This window comes from Aquarana catesbeiana, linkage group LG05, assembly GCF_042186555.1.
Source record: "Aquarana catesbeiana isolate 2022-GZ linkage group LG05, ASM4218655v1, whole genome shotgun sequence".
Lineage (NCBI taxonomy): Eukaryota > Metazoa > Chordata > Amphibia > Anura > Ranidae > Aquarana > Aquarana catesbeiana.
This window is the reverse complement of record NC_133328.1, coordinates 457,437,030-457,459,359: the sequence shown is the minus strand read 5'-3', so window position 1 is coordinate 457,459,359 and position 22,330 is coordinate 457,437,030. Positions and strand designations below refer to the sequence as shown.

At 43.8% G+C, this 22,330-nt stretch overlaps 1 protein-coding gene across 1 annotated transcript in view; it reads left to right on the top strand.

Annotated features, from left to right (window-relative positions):
- RAB31 (RAB31, member RAS oncogene family) overlaps positions 1 to 21,510 on the top strand; it is a 78,216-nt gene extending 56,706 nt beyond the window's left edge. The window contains exons 6-7 of the mRNA XM_073631339.1: positions 10,115 to 10,224; positions 14,925 to 21,510. Coding sequence (XP_073487440.1) covers positions 10,115 to 10,224; positions 14,925 to 15,022 — 208 coding nt within the window. The 3' untranslated portion in view covers positions 15,023 to 21,510. The remainder of the gene's footprint in view (positions 1 to 10,114; positions 10,225 to 14,924) is intronic.
- Positions 21,511 to 22,330: the final 820 nt, after the last annotated feature.

The window sequence follows — 22,330 nt, the reverse complement described above, 5'->3', positions numbered from 1 at the left end:
GCGGCGTATCAGTATACGGTGATGTAGCGGCGTGTCAGTATACGGTGATGTAGCGTGTCAGTATACGGTGATGTAGCGTGTCAGTATACGGTGATGTAGCGTGTCAGTATACGGTGATGTAGCGTGTCAGTATACGGTGATGTAGCGTGTCAGTATATGGTGATGTAGTATGTCAGTATACGGTGATGTAGTATGTCAGTATACGGTGATGTAGTATGTCAGTATACGGTGATGTAGTATGTCAGTATATACAGTGATGTAGTGTCACCTGTCACCACCGAGCTTGCCTCAACCTGCTGTTGTTGATAGGTACATTTTCCTTGCAAAGAATGTTTAAAATGCACTTAAATTTTTTTTGAGATTTTGTTTGTTGATGCACTTTAAGATAATAATAAAAAAAAAAAAAATCGGATTCGAATCGTGAATCGAGTTTTTTATAAAAAAATCGCAGATTTTTTTGGGGGGGAAAATCTCCCAGCCCTAGGTAGTAGCCTGGAACGCTGGACTGGAACCTGAAACAAGGCAGCAGGTAGTAGCCTGGAACGCTGGACTGGAACCAGGAGCAAGGCAGCAGGTAGTAGACTGGAACGCTGGACTGGAACCAGGAACAAGGCAGCAGGTAGTAGACTGGAACGCTGGACTGGAACCAGGAACAAGGCAGCAGGTAGTAGACTGGAACGCTGGACTGGAACCAGGAACAAGGCAGCAGGTAGTAGACTGGAACGCTGGATTGGAACCAGGAACAAGGCAGCAGGTAGTAGACTGGAATGCTGGATACAGGTATCAGACTGAGGGGTGGTCAAACAAGCCAGAAGTCGGTATCGGTCGATCAGCAGAGGTACCAGGGACAACACAGAGGGATGGTCAGGCAAGCCAAGAGGGTCTGGTGCAGGCGGATAGCAGGATGGTCTAACAGGAAGCCGGGTCAGATAGCAGAGTACACAGGTCAGATCAGGTTAAGGCACACGGAACGTTGTAGAGCAGACAGCGGGGATGGAGTGTGACAGGCCGGTTTAAATAGCCCGCCTGGCACTAGCGGGAGTGCGCGCGCGCGTGCCCGTGCGTGACAGCACCCGTGAACGCGCGCGCATGCGCAGTGGAACCCGCGGCCGTGTCCCCCTGCGTCTGGATCGCTGATTATTGGCAGGATCTTCATGACATTGCCCCCCCCCAAGGGGCAGCCTCCGGATGCCCCTTTGAAGGAATTTCTCCGGATGGGCTCTTTTAAAAGATTGTAAAAGATTTTCAGCATGAATATTATCCTCGGGTTCCCAAGAATTTTCTTCTGGGCCGAACCCCCTCCATTTTATCAAAAATTGATTTTGGTTGCCTCTTCTCCTATGGTCCATGATAGCCTCCACCTCGAATTCTTCCTCCCCATCCACCAAAATTGGATCAGGAGGATCCGTACTTCGGCCTGGAAATGGATTAGAAACAGAGGGTTTGAGTAGAGACACAAGAAATACTGGGTGCACCTTTAATGAATCCGGTAGTTCAAGTTCGTATGCCACCTCATTAATCCTTCGCTTAACAGGAAATGGGCCAAGAAACTTGGGACCCAATTTCTTTGATGGGCAAGCCATCCTGAGATTTACTGTAGATAACCATACCTGGTCCCCGGGTGTAAGTAACAGCTCACCTCGTCTCTTCTTATCAAAAGTTGCTTTATTATACTCCTGGGTCCTGGTCATGGTCTCCTGCAAAACTTGATTGTTGGAAGTGAAGAAGTCCAACCTCTCCTGAACTGCAGGTACTGTGCACTCTGGAAGAGAATTAGGCAGAAAAGAAGGGTGGTAACCATAATTTGCAAAAAATGGGGTTTGTTTGATAGCGGAATGAATAGAGTTGTTGTAGGCAAACTCAGCCAATGGAAGAACAGAAATCCAATCATCCTGGGCAAATGAGGAAAAGCAGCGTAAATATTGTTCAAGAGTCTGGTTTGTTCTCTCTGTTTGCCCATTAGTCTGGGGGTGGTAAGCAGATGAAAATGAGAGTTCAATCTTCAATGTTTTGCATAGAGACCTCCAGAATCGGGAGGTAAACTGTACCCCCCGATCTGAAACGATATTAACTGGTACCCCATGGAGCCTGATGACTTCTCTAATGAATGCCTGTGCCGTTTCTGTAGCTGAGGGGGTGCCCTTCATTGGGACAAAGTGGGCCATCTTCGACAACCGGTCTACAATGACAAAAATTGAGGTGAAACCCCCAGCCGGAGGTAATTCCACAATAAAATCTATAGAAAGCATCTTCCAAGGTCTATCTGGGACAGGTAATGGCTTTAGCAGACCCCAAGCCTTGGTCCTGTGCCCCTTGTTTCTGATACAGGTGGTACAGGATTCAACAAATCTCCTACAATCATCACGTAACTGAGGCCACCAAAAGGTACGCTGTACCAGATCAGTAGTTTTAGCCACTCCAAAATGCCCAGCAAAAGCATGGTCATGACAGAGTTCTAGTACTGAAACTCGTAGTTCTTCAGGTATAAAAATCCTATTCTCGTGCCATAATAACCCATCCTTAACTTGGAGTTCTGGCCTAATGGAAGACCCCAATTCTGCGGAAGCCTGCTTAATCCGGGAAAGCAGATCTCCCTGAAGCAAAAGAAAATTCCCCGGGGACAGAATGGTGTCCGGAGGGGAAATCTCTTGGGGTTTTTGAAACATCCTGGATAGGGCATCAGGCTTGGTATTCTTGGAACCAGGGCGATAAGTGACATGAAAAGAGAACCTGGAGAAAAAGAGGGCCCACCTGGCTTGGCGTGGCTTCAACCTTTTTGCAGACCTCAAATACTCCAGGTTCTTATGATCTGTAAAAATTAAGACTGGATGAGCGGCACCTTCTAGCAGATAGCGCCACTCCTCCAATGCGGATTTGATAGCCAATAATTCTCTGTCACCTACATCATAATTTCTCTCTGCCGTGGACAATTTACGAGAGAAGAAGGCCACAGGATATAACAGGGCCTTAGTTCCCTGTCTTTGGGACAACACTGCCCCTACCGCAATTTCGGATGCGTCCACCTCTAGTACAAATGGCAAAGAGGAATCTGGATGTTTTAGCACGGAAGCAGAGGTAAAAAGGCCCTTGAGAGTCTCGAAAGCCTTTTGCGCCTCAGCAGACCAGTGGAAACGTGTACCCTGTTTAGTTAGCTGTGTGATGGGTGTGATGATGGCTGAAAAACCCTTAATAAATTTGCGGTAGAAATTCGCGAATCCAACGAATCGCTGGATCCCCTTCTTATCTGTTGGGACTGGCCAGTCTAGTACTGCAGTGACCTTTTGGGGGTCCATCTTAATGCCCTTGCTGGAAATGATTAACCCCAAAAATGGAATACTTTCCTGTTCAAATTCACATTTCTCAGCTTTTGCATATAGACCGTGTTGCCGAAGCCGGGCCAATACACTTCTGACGTGCCTGCGATGGGATTCAAGGGAACAAGAAAAAATTAGTATGTCGTCTAGATAGACGATAACAAACAGATCTAAAAAGTCTCGTAAAACGTCATTGATGAAGTACTGGAATGTAGCAGGAGCATTGCACAGTCCAAACGGCATCACAAGGTATTCAAAGTGTCCATAACGGGTACGAAAGGCGGTCTTCCATTCGTCTCCGTCCCTAATACGAACCAAATTGTAGGCTCCGCGGAGGTCAAGCTTAGTGAATATGGTAGCTGTCCCAAGTCTTTGGAACAGCTCTGGTACCAGAGGAAGAGGGTAACGGTTCTTTACAGTGATTTTGTTCAGCTCACGGTAATCTACACATGGTCTGAGGGTCTTGTCTTTCTTTTGTACGAAGAAGATACCTGCACCTGCTGGAGACGTGGATGGACGAATGAAGCCTTTCTTTAGATTCTCATCGATATATTCTTTTAAAGCCCCTTGTTCCACTTCTGTTAAAGGAAATATTCTTCCAAAAGGTATCTCGGCACCGGGGAGTAATTCGATAGGACAGTCATAGGCCCGGTGAGGGGGTAAGACCTCTGCCCCCTGCTTGCTGAATACATCTAAGAAATCATGATATGCAGAAGGGATGGAAAGGTGCAGACTAGGATCTGTGTTTAAACAGAGCAAGGTAGGATTCGTCTGAGTGTCCTGAAGTCTACAAGACTGTTGGCAATATGAGGAGGAAAAGGTAACCTCACCTGTAATCCAATTAATGTCAGGATTGTGGGCCTGTAACCATGGCATGCCGAGGATTATGGGGAACATAGGTGAAGCGATGATATCTAGGCGTAACAGTTCTTGATGAGAATTGGAGATGGAAATGGGTAGTGGAACAGTCTCTTGGGTAACAGGCCCTGACTTAATGGCTGTTCCATCAGCTAGATGAATGGAAAGTCCATGGGTTTTAGGCAACAGAGGTATCCGGTGTTGGGTAGCAAAAAGAGAGTCCATGAAACAACTGCAAGCTCCAAAGTCAATAATGGCGGCTATTTGCAGGGTCTCTCCTGGAAGCTGTAACAGGAGAGAGAGAGCAAGGTGAGTAGTGTTCTTAACCAGAGGTGCAACATAGTCAGAGGACAGAGATAGGCACTTACGAAGTTTAAGGGGACAGTTCCTGACATAGTGCCCAGGTTCCCCACAATACAGGCACAGATTATTCACTCGACGACGTTGTCGTTCCTCCTGAGTCAGAGAAGGCCGCAGAACCCCTAATTGCATTGGCTCAGGTGGGTTAAATGTAGACATTGGTGGTGCTGGTGATGTATGATGGGGAACTTTAGGGGTAACCCAAGCTGGGCGAGAGGTTCCCATCGCTCTCTCAGTCCTTCGTTCTCTTAGACATCGATCGATCTGGATGGTTAGATCGATCAATGCGTTCAAAGTCTGTGGGGTACCCACCCTGGCCAATTCGTCTTTCAGAGTCAGAAAGTCCCATTCGAAACTGATAGCGGAGAGCCGCATCATTCCAATTCGTGTCTACACTCCACTTTCTGAATTCCGCCACATAGTCTTCTGCAGCCCTGCGACCCTGCTGAAGGGTGTGCAAAGCCGCTTCTGCAGTCACGGACAGCTGGGGGTCATCATACAGCTGACCGAGTGCGTCAAAGAAGGCGGAAAGATTAGTCAAGGATACGTCCTTTTGCTCCAAGAGGCAGTGGGCCCAGGTTTGGGGGTCACCAGAAAGCAGAGAGATTACGTAGCCCACCTTAGTAGCCTCAAGGGAAAAGGTACGTGGCTGAAGAGCAAAGAACAGTTCACAGGAGTTGCGGAAAGCCTTGAATTTGAGGCGATTTCCAGAGAAACGTTCAGGCGTCGGAACCTTGGGTTCTGGAGGGAGCATCATCACTGTTGAGGAAGGCCCGACTGAAGGAGCAGAAGCGGAAGGGACTCCCTGAGCCCCAATGGGATTAGACAAAGTTAACACTCGTTCCTCCAGCCTGGTGTATCCTTGCTGCAGATTCTTGACTGCTTCAGTCAATCCTGCCAGGTGTGCACAAAGTTCCTCCATGGGAGACGTTCCCTGCTCAGGCTCAGACATGGCTGTCTGCTACTGTCACGTACCTGGTAGGTTGTGAGCCTGAAGTGCAGAGAAGGACCTCCCTTACAGCTCCCACTCCTGTTCCTCTGGAATGGAGACAGAAGGCCAGGAGTGAGGAGTGGTATGGGTGCCTGGCAGGATCGACAGTCACCGGAAATGCAGGAGTGGTGACACCCTCTGGGTCCAGAAGCTGAAGAGGACGCTGGATCGCAGGGAGGACCCGGAGCCACAGCAGATAAGGAAGCAGGTAAGTAAGCAGGTAAGTAAGTAGGACTGGAACCAGGAACAAGCAGCAGGTAGCAGCCTGGAATGCTGGACTGGAACCTGGAACAAACAGCAGGTAGTAGCCTGGAACGCTGGACTGGAACCCGGAAGAGGCAGCAGGTAGTAGCCTGGAACGCTGGACTGGAACCTGGAACAAGCAGCAGGTAGTAGCCTGGAACGCTGGACTGGAACCTGGAACAAGCAGTAGGTAGTAGCCTGGAACGCTGGACTGGAACCTGGAACAAGGCAGCAGGTAGTAGCCTGGAACGCTGGACTGGAACCAGGAGCAAGGCAGCAGGTAGTAGACTGGAACGCTGGACTGGAACCAGGAACAAGGCAGCAGGTAGTAGACTGGAACGCTGGACTGGAACCAGGAACAAGGCAGCAGGTAGTAGACTGGAACGCTGGATTGGAACCAGGAACAAGGCAGCAGGTAGTAAACTGGAATGCTGGATACAGGTATCAGACTGAGGGGTGGTCAAACAAGCCAGAGGTCGGTATCGGTCGATCAGCAGAGGTACCAGGGACAACACAGAGGTATGGTCAGGCAAGCCAAGAGGGTCTGGTGTAGGCGGATAGCAGGATGGTCTAACAGGAAGCCGGGTCAGATAGCAGAGTACACAGGTCAGATCAGGTTAAGGCACACGGAACGCTGTAGAGCAGACAGCGGGGATGGAGTGTGACAGGCCGGTTTAAATAGCCCGCCTGGCACTAGCGGGAGTGCGCGTGCCCGTGCGTGACAGCACCCGTGAACGCGCGCGCATGCGCAGTGGAACCCGCGGCCGTGTCCCCCTGTGTCTGGATCGCTGATTATTGGCAGGATCTTCATGACACATGGACTACGGCTCTCCCAAATTACTCTAATCTGCAGCATGTTGCAGATTGAGTCCTTGATCTGGCACATAGGTTGGGAAAAATGTCAGTAACACACCAGGATGGGTGGAGTGTCTCCCGTATGAATCGGGTGGTCTATTGCCGACTGCAGCTGTAGTCCTCGGGGCTGGTAGCAATGAGCAGTAGGTACGTCTCCAGTAGTTGATGAAGTAGCTGAGGTAGAGACTTAGTCCCAGAATGGAATGGCCAGCTGTTCCAGCAGTAATTTGTATTGCAGCTCATTCAACGAGGTCATGGCCGCCTGTAATGGGGTGCAGATGGCTTCCACCCCTAGCTTGGCCTCAGAGATGCAGCTGCCTGGTACCACATAGAGGTCTGCAATACTGGTGTGGGTAGGGAGTGGGGTCGTGGAGGTCTCCAGATTGATAAGCTGGACCAACACCTTTCCTTTGTGTACTTTGGACAAGGTGCTGGCGACCAGCCACTTGCCCAGCACGGTTGGGTCTTTGCGGGGGTTCCACCATTATCCTGGCCCCTTGCATCTTCCTGTGGGCCCCAATGGGCAGAGACCAGACTACCTCTTGGAGGGGTGCCAGGAGTTTTGCTTAGAGCAGCATACGGACAATACCCCCATGTTCAGGCTGCTTTCTCACTGCCTTCTGGTAGGCCTCATAGACTCTGATCACATTCAGCCACACAGCTCGCAGACCACAGCCTTGTGCACGCTGGCCTGAAAGCTCAGACTTGGCCAGCAAGTGGTGTAAGTCCAAGTCTTTCAAGACGTGCATGCCCAGGACAAAAGGCACTGCTGAGCTCACTGAGCTGCAAGTCACCATGACCTCAAATTGCTCCACTACCTGGTCGTCTATCTGTGTCTTCAACCAGGTGAGACCTTCCACCAAGATGGGCAGGTTGTTGGCTGCTTTTAGGGACAGCCAGGAGAGGTCCAGTTGGTCCGGTGTCCTAAACCGCTGGGAACAGAACTCGTATTCCATGACAGTGACATTGATCAGGCAAGGGACTTCTTGATCATTGACGAGGGCATTCACCATTGGACGTAGCAGGACCATAACCTCTGATATAATGAGACCTTGTGTTGACAGTCCCAGGGGTCAACCTTCAGCCCCAGAAGCCAAGAGTTTAACGGCGGCCTCTGGGTATTCTTGGATTTAGGCTGACCACAGTTCCTGGCTACATGCCCAAAGTGGCCACACAGACAATGTTTACAGTCTTCAACTGGGTCCCTCCCCCCTTGGAGGGTTGGCCCAACTCCTGTTTGAAGGTAAACATTTCTTGTTTCAAGGAGGCCACATCCTGGGTGAGCTTTCTGATGGCCGTCTGCATGGCCAACAGGGGAGATGGAGCTAAGGCCTCCTCTTTCAGGTGTAGCGGTTCGAACCTCTTTGTCACCACCACAATTGCTTCTGCATCTTCTCACAGCACTGTGTCCACTACAGTATGGTTGAATGAGAGGGTGGGCTGTGCTTTTATTCGCTCCTGTATGGCTCTCCTGACTGGCCAGTCTTCATTCCCACTATGAACTGATCCTTCAGTAGTTTGTCTGAGGCGGTTATGTCAGCACAGCCGTGTACATCGTTCTTCTCTAGGCATTTCCACTGTCACGTACCTGGTTCATGAGCCTGATGTGTAGAGGAGAGCCTCTCGTACCACACCAGCTTGTGGGCCACTGAGGTTGAGACAGCAGCCACAGAAGCACAGTGACATAGGAGTGCCTAGGATCAGTCCAGTATTTAGTATGGCTGGTTGTCCGTGGCTGGATATGTAGCAGGAAGACCGGTAAAGGTTAAGCAGAGCAGAACTGTGGCAGGCTGAGATCGCAGCAGGAGCAGGATGTGATCCGCAGAGCAGAGCCGTAGTGGACTGGAAGAGCAGATGCAGGGTTAGGCAGGCCGGGTCGGTAACGCTCGAGCAGGATCAGCAGAGCAGCAGGCAGAAGAGAATTCCAAAAGCAAGCCGGGGTCGGGGTATCAAGCAGACAGCGTTAGAGAGAACAAGCCGGATCAAAATCAGAGGTCAGCACAGAAAACAGGTCAGGACACACAGAAGCTGCAGACCAAGCAGCAAAGAGTCTTTGGTCGATCCCGGCCCCTTACCTCGTGATCAGCTGTCAGCCAATGATGGCTGATCACATGATGTAAACAGAAAGCTTGGTTATTGGTATTTTTTTTTCCTCACGCTGTCAGCACGAGGGGAAAAAAAAGCCGATCACCGGCTTCTGTCAGAGGGACATTGGCCCCTCACTCAGAAAGCCGCGGCTGTGCCCACCAGTGTCACCTGCCAGTGTCCACTGTGCCACCTACCAGTGCCATCCATCAATGCCCACCAGTACTGCCAATCAATGCCCATCAGTGTCTAATAATCAGTGCCACAGATCAGTGCTGCCTATCAGTGTCACCTACCAGTGCCCATCAGTGCCCTTCAGTGCCACCCATCAGTGCCACCCCTCAGTGCCACCTATCAGTGCCGCCACATCAGTGCTTATCAGTGCCACCTATTGGTGCCGCCTCATTAGTGCCCATTAGTGCCGCCTTATCAGTGCCTATCAGCAGAGCCTATCAGTGCCCATCAGTGCAGCCTCATCAGCGCACATCAGTGAAGGAGAAAAATTACCTGTTTTCAAAATTTTATAACAAACTATGAAACAATTTTGTTTTTTTCTTCAAAATTTCGGTCCCTTTTTGTTTTATTTAGCAAAAAATAAAAAAACCAGCAGCAACTAAATACCACCAAAAGAAAGCTCTATCTGTGTGAAAAAAATAATAATAAAAATTTCATTTGGGTAAACTGTAGCATGACCGCGCAATTGTCATTCAAAGAGTGACAGCGCTGAAAGCTGAAAATTGGTCTGGGCAGGAAGGGTGTTTAAGTGCCCAGTAAGCAAGTGGTTAAAGGAAGCCTTTGCTCAGAAAAATAATAAGGGCTGCTAATGCTGACCTCCTTGTGAAAATGCTTTGTGTCTGGCTGTCAGGTTGATCTAAGAACTTCAAGACTTTCTAAGGCCGGGTTCACACCTATGCGAATTAGATGCGGGTTTCTCCGCATCCAATTCGCATAGAACCCGCATCCAATTCACATAGCAGGAGAATATGACTGGCTCCCTATGGAGCCGGTTCACATATCTCAGTTGCGGCTGTGGAGCGCACTGTGTGTCTTTGGCTCCGTTTCAGGACCGACTTCAAGCATAGAATTGGCCCTGATTCGTCCCTGTAACGGGGGAACAGGGATGCACAGCGCTCCCGTGTGATCCGCAGCGGGTTACAGTGTGAACCCGGCCTAAATCATGACCTTTAGCAAATATGCAACAAGTGAAGGCAGAGCTTCTAGACTGCATATTTATCCGGGTTAATTGGTTCAGAAAGTACTGAAATCTTTTGATCCACATGAGAGCCAGGCATGTAGCATTGCAAAGGGATACGTTTTGATCAGTCTTTTGGAAAAGTAATTAAAGCAAATTCACGGCCTGTTATGTAAATGTGGCCAATTCAGTAACTTGTGTTTGTCTTTATTTCAGGGAAGTATCAATGAAAGATGCCAACGAATATGCAGACAACATTGGGGCAATCGTTGTTGAAACTAGCGCAAAGAATGCCATCAATGTTGAGGAACTCTTCCGTGATATAAGTAAATATATGACTTTCTTTTATTTATATTAGCATAGTATGTATTTTCCTTTTGATGTATACTCTGCATCTTGTTACCCACCCTCCCCCCTCCCCCCCCCTACAAATCCCCAACCCTCAACTTCCAACTACAGAGAACAAACTATGCTGTAATTCTAATCTACAAAGCCAGTGTCCCTACTTTGCATTTCTTCCTTGAAATCTTTCTTCTTTGAAATTTAAATAAGTGACATATGAAAACAGTTGCTTCTAGGACTGAAGATGGGCTTGGGCCTATGTTGCCATCCCTGTAATATCTGCAAACATTGTGCTGTCTTCTCTTCTTCAGGCATCCTTGTTCATATAGAGAGAGTGTGTGTGTGTGTTGTAGGGTTCAATATTGAGTTGGCCCTCCCTTTGCAGCTATAACAGCTTCAACTCTTCTGGGAAGGTTGTCCTCAAGGTTTAGGAGTGTGTCTGTAGGAATGCGCACAGAGTCCTGACCTCAACCCCATAGAACACCTTTGGGATGACTTAGAGAAGAGACTGCGAGCCAGGCCTTCTCGTCCAACATCAGTGCCTGACCTCACAAATGCATGTTCTATTGGGTTGAGGTCAGGACTCTGTTTTTTAGGGAACAAAATGACAGTCATTGCAACTTTTTATGTCACACAGTATCTGTGCAGTAATTTTTGAAACACGATTTTTTTGGAAAAAATATAATGAATTAAAAAAAACAAAAAAAAAAGGTTGGCCCGATTTTTTTGTATAATTTGAAAGATGATGTTACGGCAAGTAAATAGATTCCTAACATGTCATGCTTTAAAATTGTGCATACTCATGGAATGGCGCTAAATTTCAATACATAAAATTCTCCATAGGCTGCACTTTACAAATTTTTACAGGTTACCTGTTTAGAGTTACAGAGGAGGTCTTGTGCTAGAAATTTTCCTCCCACTCTAAAGTTCGTGGTGATACCTCACATATTTGAACGCCGTTTACATATGCAAGCTCGATGTACGTATGCTTTCGCTTCTGTCTCTGAGCACGCGGGGATGTGGGCAGTTTACATTTTTATTTTTACACTTTCTTTTTCATTTTATTTATTTTTTGATCACTTTTATTCCTATTACAAGGAATGTAAACATCCCTTGTAATAGGAATAGGGCATGACAGGTCCTCTTTACAGTGGGATTTGGAGACTATAAGACCCCACATCACTCCTCTAGGCTGGAAAGCCTAGGATAAAAACTAAAACTGATCTCAGCCTTTTCAGTTGAAAACACAGCATTATTTACATCTGCCGGTGCCAGAAGTGACATCATAACGTCGAGCCCGGTCTCCGAGAGTCATAGAGATGGCCTGGAACCATCTGATCTTTGGTCAGCTCTATGTTAAACTTCAGCTGTCGACGGATTGCTTCTCCGCACGCCCCCCCCCCCCCCTCCCCTTCAGCCGCCGGTTAAAACAATCAAGGTGTAGGGAATCGCTGGCGGAAAAGAATGATATCTGAATGATGCCTGCAGCTGCACTCACCATCCAGATATCACCACTCAAAATCTAAGATGTCATATGACGGTCCTACGGGCAGGAAGTGGTTAAAACATACTTCTTCTCTTACAAAGTATTTTTGTCCTTTTACCGATGTACAATCTAAATGAGTTTGATCACAAATTATGTAATTCTAATAACTAAATAATAATTGTGTGCAACCAATGAGAACATACAGTATCTAACAAAAGTGAGTGCACCTCTCACATTTTTGTAAATATTTTATTATATCTTTTAATGTGACAACACTGAAGAAAAGACACTTTGCTGCAATGTAAAGTAGTGAGTGTACAGCTTGTATAACAGTGAAAATTCGCTGTTCCCCCAAAATAACTCAACACACAACCATTATGTCTAAACTGCTGGCAACAAAAGTGAGTACACCCCTAAGGGAAAATGTCCAAATTGGGCCCAAAGTGTCAATATTTTGTGTAGCCACCATTATTTTCACTGCCTTAACCCTCTTGGGCATGGAGTTCACCAGAGCTTGACACTCCTACCCCCATGCTTGACTGTAGGCAAGACACACGCTTGACACCATCTGAACCAAATAAGTTTATCTTGGTCTCATCAGACCACAGGACATGGTTCCAGTAATCCACGTCCTTAGTCTGCTTGTCTTCAGCAAACTGTTTGTGGGCTTTCTTGCGCATTATGTTTAGAAGAGGCTTCCTTCTGGGACGACAACCATGCAGACCAATTTGATGCAGTGTGCGGCGTATGGTCTGAGCACTGACTGCTGACCCCCACCCCTTTAACCTCTGCAGCAATGCTGGCAGCACTCATTCATCTATTTCCTAAAGACAACCTCTGGATGACGCTGAGCACGTGCACTCATCTTCTTTGGTCGACCATGGTGAGGCCTGTTCTGAGTGGAACCTGTCCTGTTAAACTGCTGTATGGTCTTGGCCACTGTGCTGCAGCTCAGTTTCAGCGTCTTGGCAATCTTCTTATAGCCTAGGCCATCTTTATGTAGAGAAAGAATTATTTTTTTCAGAGTCTCAGAGAGTTCTTTGCAATGAGGTGCCATGTTGAACGTCCAGTGACCAGTATGAGAGAACGAAAGAGATAACACCGAATTTAGCACACCTGCTCCCCATTCACACACTGAGACCTTGTAACACTAACGAGTCACATGACTCAGGGGAGGGAAAATGGCTAATTGGGCCAATTTGGAGTGTACTCACTTTGGTTGCCAGCGGTTTAGACATTAATGGCTGGGTACTGAGTTATTTTGAGGGGACAGCAAGTTTACACTGTTATACAAGCTGTACACTCACTACTTTACATTGTTGCAAAGTTTAATTTCTTCAGTGTTGTCACATGAAAAGATATAATAAAAAATATTTACAAAAATGTGAGGGGTGTACTCACTTTTGTGAGATACTGTACGTGGCCTGGTGTGAATGTAATGGCTTGATGCATTTGCAAAGCATGTAGGGGCTCTCTAGGAGACAATAACAAGAGTTTCCTATTGTTGAACTTTCTCACTTATGTTCGCTAATATTTTTTAGCTTGTTAGGAAATCCCTGACAGACAGGTGATAGGGGAAAAAGAGTTGGGTTGATAACTACAAAGTAGTGGAGGCCTATCAAGTTCAACGATAAGCAGATGTCCACCACCCTTGGTGAGAAATCTGAGTGTACATAGTCATCCGTACTCTGACACACATGCAAAATAACAATATTAATTAGTGAGTGTTACAAAAAAGTCCTATTCAAGTTACACTGTGTAGCTGAAATTTTGTGAACACCAAACATATCACACCTATATCAGCTGGTTGGACATCCCTTCTAAAACTAGATGCAAACATAAAAATCTTTTATGCTTTCCTAGCAGCTCCAAACTGGTGCTTATTTGTGTTATTAAGCCTAGGTTCACACTGACTGCAGGAATTAAATCGTGCGAGTCCAACTGAACTCGCACGATTTCATTCCCGCATGTCAGTCCCGACTTCGGGGGCGATTTCAGAGACATCTGTGTGGGTTTCTGCACAGATGCCAATGGAAATTGCACGCCGAAATCGCCAAAAGTAGTACAGAAACTACTTTTGGGAATCAGTGTGGTGCCACAAATGTGGCGTCGCACCGATTCGGACACTGCCATTGATGGCAATTGCCGCCGATTTGGCATGCGATTTGATATGCACTCACCAGAAATATGCTATATAAACGCATGTAGTATAAAATCTCCTGAAGTTGACAAAAATATTCCACCACATGAAGATGAGAACAAGTGATATCAATCCTCCCCCCTTTACGCACTCACCAGAAATATAATGTTTAAATGCTTGTAATAATCTCTCCACAGGGCCCCCACACTCGACGACACAGGGCACCTCCAAATGGGTGAAAGCTGTGTACAGAAAGGTCACCACATGGAGCCAGAAAATGCTGAACATAGCGTAATATTTATTATATATGAAAAAATTCCAACTAAAAAGCTGCAGCATGAGCATTCAAATAAAACAAACAACCTCAGCCGGACTTACAAAGATAGCTGCTGTCGTGGAAACTGAAAGCGGCGGCATGACATCAGCATGTTGGCCCCTCCCAACGCATTTCGTGCATGCGCACATATGTCCTCTGGTGATTAGTAAGCTTGGTGTGGAGAAACTTGAATAACCTGCATAAACCTCTAGCTTCAACCTTACTGAGAATCTGTGGGATAATTTGGAATGCCTATTGTGAGCCAGCTCTTCTTGTCCAACATCAGTACCTGACTTTAAATTCTCCCAGACACACCAAAATCTTTCCAGGAGAATGGAGGCTGTTAAAGCCACAAAAAAGGGGGTTAGGTGAAATTTAATATTATTGCCCATGGTTTTGGAGTACTAAGGCCAACAAGCTCATATAGATGTAATGCCTGGATGTCAAAGAAACATATGGACCATATAATGTAGTTGACTTCCTTTTGTTGCGAACAGACATGTGGACATGTGGTAACAATTGCACATGCGATAATTAAGCTATATAAATTATTATACAGGTAGCCTTCTGCCATATGTTAAAGGATATTTGTTAAAGGAAGCTTATTTTGTTCCTTCTTGTGAAAATATTACCTTTCTGATGATAGGTTTACACATGAAAAGAATATTATTTTATGAAGAAATTAGTTCTAAAGAAAGTGCTGATTTAAATTATTGACAAAATGGCTGTGTGTTTATTGCAGGTCGGAGAATCCCTCCACTGGATCCACATCAGAATGGTTCTAATGGAGCAATGAAACTCGGAAGACAGACCACGCACACCACAAACAGATGCTGTTGATCTCACTAGCCATCATTTAAATTGCTCTTTTCACACAATGAGATTGTTTGCTAATAATAAGCAGTACCTTGAAACAAACCAAGAGAGGATGTAAAAACAGAACAAAAACATGCTGAATTTTAGAATCTTGAGCAAGCAGTTATTTTTTTTCTAATTGTTTACAATTGCGTTCTACTCAATGTTTAATCGTTTGAAAGTAATTACTGTACTGCATTTTTTATATTTTTATCAGAGGCCTTGAAATTGTGACTTTATTTTTACAGTGAAATGCATACAATTTTATGAAGGCCTAATAACCTAGTTACAATATATTTTGCACAGTACACTAAAACATTTCTATAGTAATTTTCATGAGCTACAAGGGAAACTAATGAAGCTGTAAATAAGGCTCACTAACCAAAATACCTATTGGAGGAGTTCAGGTACAAGGACCTTAAAAAAGTCATCACATATCTTTTTAGCCTAGTACTCATTTACAGTATAAAAGTCAGTGTGTACCAGTGCATGTAATACTGTGCCTCAATACTGTATGAATGTTTTTCAAAGAGGACCTGAACTTTGGAAGCTGTGCACAAAAAAGGCAAGCAGTGGACGAAGGACTAGTCAACTTATCTGTAGGCTCTCTGTGGTTGATCCTTCTCCTATTTCTGACTTGACGTTGCTGTTTTACACTGTGTTTCTGTGTGTATGTGGCCATCTTTATTGAAAATTAGGGCTTTACTTCCTTGGAGCTGCACTGACCCTCCCCTTCCCCTCTGATTACTGGGGGAGCAAAACTTAAGAAGCAGTAGGAAAGGTATAGGAAGAACAGATCCACAGAATAAATTAAATAAAAAAGCAGTGCATATTCCTGTTCAGCAAGCAGCACAATAGCGACATCTCCAAATCGCATTAGACTAGCAGGCAGATGCAGCAATGCTTTACATGATTTCACACAGCAGACAATCAACAAAGAGGCTGTTGGGACCATCACATTGTCAGGAAGTGCACTGCTATTTTTCAGTTGGAATTCAAGAAAAAATGTACTTTTTCAGGGTACTACTTAGGCACAATTAACAGTTTTAGATATTCATTATAACACAGAAAGTCTTCATTTCTTAACATCAGGTCCAATTTAAAAACTAACAATAATTATTTAGATAGTTTATATATGTTTTTTTTTTATTTGCTTAAATTCTAAGGCCCCTTGCGCACTTTTGGGAAGTCTGTGTAGTAATAAGAAGCCCCAAGATATGATCACATAGAATGCAGTGCAGCTAAGGGTATTCTACAGAGCTAAAAGTATCCGCAATTACAGCCTTCACCCAGTGTTCATTTTTTCTTAATACCATGATGTGTTTTCCTACATTACTTCAGCTGTGAAGACCCCATTAAGAAGTGTTAAGGGGTTCAGAGGACTCTTTTACCAGATCATGTAATTATATTTCCTTTGGGGGCCCTAACATTTCTGTGGGCCCTAGACACAGTGCCTACATTTGTCTAATGATAAACTGAACCATGTACTGAGTCAGTTATCTGTCGACATGCAATCAGTCATTTGCAGTTTCAGAAATGTTGTATTATAAAATGCTATACAGAATGCTACCCTTGCACAAGGGATAGAAAATCCTTGATAACATTAGAACTACTCAGAGATCCTATTGCCACATTCCCCGTTGAAGGCACCTCAAATAATATAGTAGTTGAGAAATTTGGCAGGTTCTACCACTGAGACATGAGACATATAGGTGGATTGCCAGAGTCTACTCTAATCACATACATACTTCCAGAAACAGAGGTATTGAAGCCTTCTGCATAACTTTGAAACAGAAATCTACTGTTTTATGATAGAATAAAGTTGACTAGCCAGTGTTTGTTTTTTTGCCAAGTTAATGTTTGTATTCAGTGGATTTGCAACAATCCTATCAAGCTTCATTTTAAAAAAATGGAATTCCGGATTTTTTAAAGAACAGTGATCAGATTCAAAATAATAAGTTGTACGAGCATTTAGGGACTTATGCATCCACAATGAATATCATTATTTTTAAAAAAAAGCCAGTTTAATGGAAATCTGTACCGAGGAAAAAATAGAGGCTGCCATTGTAGACCTGTTTCTAAGAATGTTAGTTCTCTGGCTGTCTCTGGAAGACTGAGCTGGAGTAAGAAGAATCAGATTAGTAAGTGATGTCAGAATTCTTCATCTGCATACATACATGTTCCAGGTCAGTGTCTCAGAAAGTAATAAAATCACTGGATAGGCATGCCAGCTTGGCAACTAGCATTTCAGTAGTAATGCCTCAGCAATGCCTCACCATTCTGTCAATGGATGTTTTTTTTAAGTTATTCATGAACAATATTTCTATTACATATCTTCCTACTTTTAAAAACTTTTCCTGTCCCAGGAACACAATGCCCACCATTGTCTATGGGCTTAAATCTTTAAAAGTATGGAGGATGACCCTTAAAAAGAGGTACATTTTAAAGTGGAGCTCAAGATCAATGTTTTTAGGGATAAAAAGGGCACATTTTGAAATGTTTAATAGTGGCAATCTACAAACAAATACATTAAGATAATTGCAGGCTTTTAGTGCTGCCTGTGTCTCTGTTGGAGAGATTTGTTCTTTTTTTCTAAATGGTTACAGGAGTGAAGAAAAATCTTCAGAATGGTGAAAGGCAGGAATAAAAACCTAACACGGTTCCCAACATTTCCCCACACTAAAATGAAAAAAAATAAAATTTCAGTAGAAATTCATTAGAACTTACACTGGCCATATACAACCTGCTAAAAGAAGGTAACGTAACCAATATGAACATCACTCATGACAAAACAATGTTATGACAATAAGGCTATTTACAAAGGGTTATTAACAAGTACTTGCAACTGTTGGAAGTGATAGGATTGTCATTAACCCATTTCCTGACGATCTTTTCTTCATATGAAGAAAAGGGAAAGAAGCTTTCACTGTGCGTGTGTCCTATTTGTGCATCGGTCAAATTTGGAAGGAGATTGAGGCAGGCTCTGGAAGCAATTAAGTTGGCTTCCTTAAAAGAAAATCTGATTGGTGGGACACATTTGTAAACGAGGCTCAATGTTGTAGGTAGGACATACATAGCTTGTGCCAACATATGGATGCCAGTTGACAATTCATTTTTTTTTTTTTTTGCAAAAGAATACAGTAGTAAACAAATCATGTACCATATCAAATAGAGCTTAGGCATGAAGACAGCCCCCTAAAGCATCTTGATTCTTGGACTCGTACAGGACATGTCACAAAAAAGAAACCAGAATTCTGAGTAGGTTATCTGCTAGGAGGTATGAGATCACTAGGCTTTCTTGCAGCATCAATGCAAGCTGTAATCTTTATGCCACGTACAGACGATTGAACATTCCGAAAACAAAACCGTGGATTTTTTTCTGAGGGATGTTGGCTCAAACTTGTCTTGCATACACGCGGTCGCACAAATGGTGTCAGAAATTCTGAGCGTCAAGAACGCGGTGACGCACAACACGTACGATGACCTGAGAAAATGAAGTTCAATAGTCAGTGCGGCTCTTCTGCTTGATTCCGAGCATGCGTGGACTTTTGTGCGTCGGAGTTGTGTACACACGCTCGGAATTTCCGACAAGTCTTCTTGTCGGAAAATTTGAGAACCTGATCTCAAACAGTTGTTGTCGGAAATTCCGACAGCAAATGTCCGATGGAGCATACACACGGTCAGAATTTCCAACTAGCTCACATCGAACATTTGTTGTCGGAAATTCCAATCGCGTGTATGCGGCATTATGCCCTGTACACACAATCGGACTTTCCGACGGAAAATGTGCGATCGGAGCTTGTTGTCGGAAATTCCGACCGTGTGTGGGCCCCATCGGACTTTTTCCATTGCAATTTCCGACACACAAAGTTTGAGAGCAGGTTCTAAAATTTTCCGACAACAAAATCCGTTCATGTAAATTCTGATCGTGTGTAGACAATTACGATGCACAAAGTGCCACGTATGCTCGGAACCAAGCAGAAAAGCAGCACTGGCTATTGAACTTCATTTTTCTTGGCTCATCGTACATGTTGTACGTCACCGCGTTCTTGACGTTCAGAATTTCTCACCAACTTTGTGTGACCGTGTGTATGCAAGGCAAATTTGAGCCAACATCCGTCGGAAAAAGTCGGATGGATTTTGTTGTCGGAATGTGCGATCGTGTGTACGCGGCATAAGAGTGCCCATGAAATTAGTTTTCAATCTTAAAAGACCAGTACATTGCTAAATGTATCACTTTTTTTTTAAGTTATTATTGTCAAGGATTTGGTAACAGCTATTTTCCTAAATGATTCAGACTCATAAATTAAATTTACCACCAGAAGCAAATAAACATGCTGATACAGAAGGGAGTGGACCTCATGTATGAAAAAAGTGCTTGGATCTTGTTTCCATTTCCAGTATGCCTGGCAAACATTATGGCTAGAAGTAAATTGCTTGATATTGCATCTTAACAGTCCTTAGAAGAGGTGGCTGCATTCATTTTCTCCTTTTCAGGCTTTTCCCCCCTTATTTTAACCTGGTAACCCTGCAAGTAAGTGGCTATAGTCACTCCACTGTATCTACGGAGGGAGCCACAGCTGCCATTGGGGTTAGACTTCAGGCATATATTTCCCTCTTCATCTCCATTATATGGGGAGTGGGGAATTAGTAGTTTACAGAGGTAACTTCCAGTTTAGCTCACATAAATTGACAAGGACACTGCATTTCTGGCAAGATCAACAAACATTTTCTGTATTTGCTGAAAATTGTATTAGCTTGAAAATGCAAACCACCATATCTAAGAACTGCTTAAATTTTAGTTTTTACATTAAACATCCATTAAAGAAACTTTCATAGTTCTGCTGGCTCTGCCAAACGTGCAATTCTGCAGTAGAAATGACATCTGGAGAATGAAAGTTTGGAGCCGAATTGTTATGCTGGGGCAATACAGACAGTTCTTATCAAATATACTAATAAAGCAAGCCAGTTTATTAAAACAAGTTTAGGGTTAATTTCTTTTCTTTTTTTTCATTTATCCATTTTCGAACCTTATTCCCATTTGACTATATATACAATATATAATTTAATTTTTCAAATAAAAATTGAATACATTGTGCACCCATAACACAGGAGTTAAGCCTGGGAGTGTTTTCTTTCTGAGAGGGCACAGCAGAAGTTTTAAGACTCTCTCTCTCTTTAATTAAAAGATTATAACCAACCAAAAAGAGCAAGCAGAGACGGAAGGGGATGTATCCCTTCTCTCATTCAGTCATGCATTTACATTTCAGGCTCAGCAATGAGCTCTATAAACAGAGTGCTTTTTTTCAGCAAAGCAGACAAGATTTGAGTCAAGATTTGCCTGAAAAACCTGCAAAAAGAAGCCTAGGGCTCCATCTGCTGGCTGGAAATGTGGATATGAAATATTCATATACTGTACAATATTTTATACTGGATTTACCTGTATAAAAGCATTTTAAATTTATATTTCGTTTTGAACTGTATGATGCAAATCTAAATTCTCCTTCAGTTTTTCTTTCCAGTGCATGTTTGAATTTTATTGGTGGCTATGCACCAACATTTATGGTTCTTAGGTAAGATGCGTTAAACAATAGCATAGCATCCCAAGGTTTCAATACTGGGAGTTGCTGATATTAAACAAATAAGTTGAGAAGAATTTTTGACTTCCTATTATGCATATTTGTTCCAGGCCAGTGACTCAGAACACTTTGAAGCCAGTGGGTAAGTATGATAGCCAGTTAACTAGCATTCTCAGAAGGAGGTCAGCCCGTTTTTTTCTCTTCTGACAAGTTTATTTAGTCCCTATGGTGGACATATTTTTAGTAGTCATGTGGAAATCAAGGTTTGCAGAATGCACAGAAGCAGATCCAACTATAAATACTGTATGTGTAGTAGGAAGGCAGTCTTTAATTTGACCTAGTCTCTATGAAGTTGAAAAACCCATGAAGACTTACCCAAACTACCGTATCATGTTATAGCTTGCAATGTGGAGCGCAAGGGAAGGTCGGATATGTAAATATTAATGTAATGCGCCGCTTGACAAAATAATATGGACGTTAAATGTAGCTTTTAAAAGCAAATGTTTTACAAAGAATGCTTTGAAATAATAGTTGGCATTAGTTGAATCTTAACAGTAGTCATTGTTCTTAAGAATACCTGAAATGACTGTCTTTCGGCATCAATGCTAAAGTTAATAGTGAAAGGTCAAATTCAATCTATCATAAGTATTAGTTTATTATCCTGCTTCCACCTCATGCAAACTTATCCGGATATATTAGTGTTACTATGTGCAATGATTATTCCTTGTTTTTGTTATTCTATAAATGTGCAAGTGGGCTGGTTCCCAAGTTTTTTGAATTATTGTATAACACTCAGAAAATATGTTCATTATTCAACATTTTATTATATTATACTTTTTATGTGCTTATGATTTTATTCAAGACTAAACTGAATAAAGACTTGTTTTTCATTAACTGTGATCATGGAACTGCAAACAGTGATGAATTATGATTTTAGTTCTTAGGCTTATATACATTTATATACTGTATGTGCAATATACTGTGTATATATATATATATATATATATATATATATATATATATATATATATATATATATATATATATTGATGCTTCTGTTTCTTCTGGACCCTCCTTTTTATCTGTTGTGTTGCTATTCGTGTTGCTTTCTCTTGGTTGTTTTAGACTCCAGTGTCTTTGCTGTGTGCTTATGTTCTGCTTGGCCCACAACTCATTCTTCACTCTAGCTGCCCTTAAAAGTGTTTCTTGGTTGCAGGTCCATGTGACGATCCCCCCTGGTGGGTGACATAGGCTCTCTCAGGGAACAGAATCTAACAACCAGTTGGTCTTCACCACAGCTCCTAATGGTGGAGATGGGCCGGAAACCCTAGTGGTACCACCATTCTTTGCTGCAGCTGGCACCAGGTTGTGGCCCCTGGGATTGCTCCACCAGGAGCTATCAGGTACAGGAGGGCAGAGAATGGAGACTAGAGTGCAGTCAAGATCAAGCAGGGTTCTTGCATCAAGCAGAGAAAAGTCAGACAATCAGATCTGGCAACAAAGGTCAACTAGGCAGAAGAGGAGAGAACAGTTAGGCAATCTGGCTGGAGCTTAAAAGTACCATATGGGTCAGAGGGCATGCTTGGAATCATTTTAGGAAACTTTGGAAGTCCTCGTATTGATTCTGCATGTACTATTGGAGGTATTGGCAGTAAATTTGGATGTCCTGGCAGGGATTCTGTGTGTAAATTGGCAATACTGGCATAAATTCTGG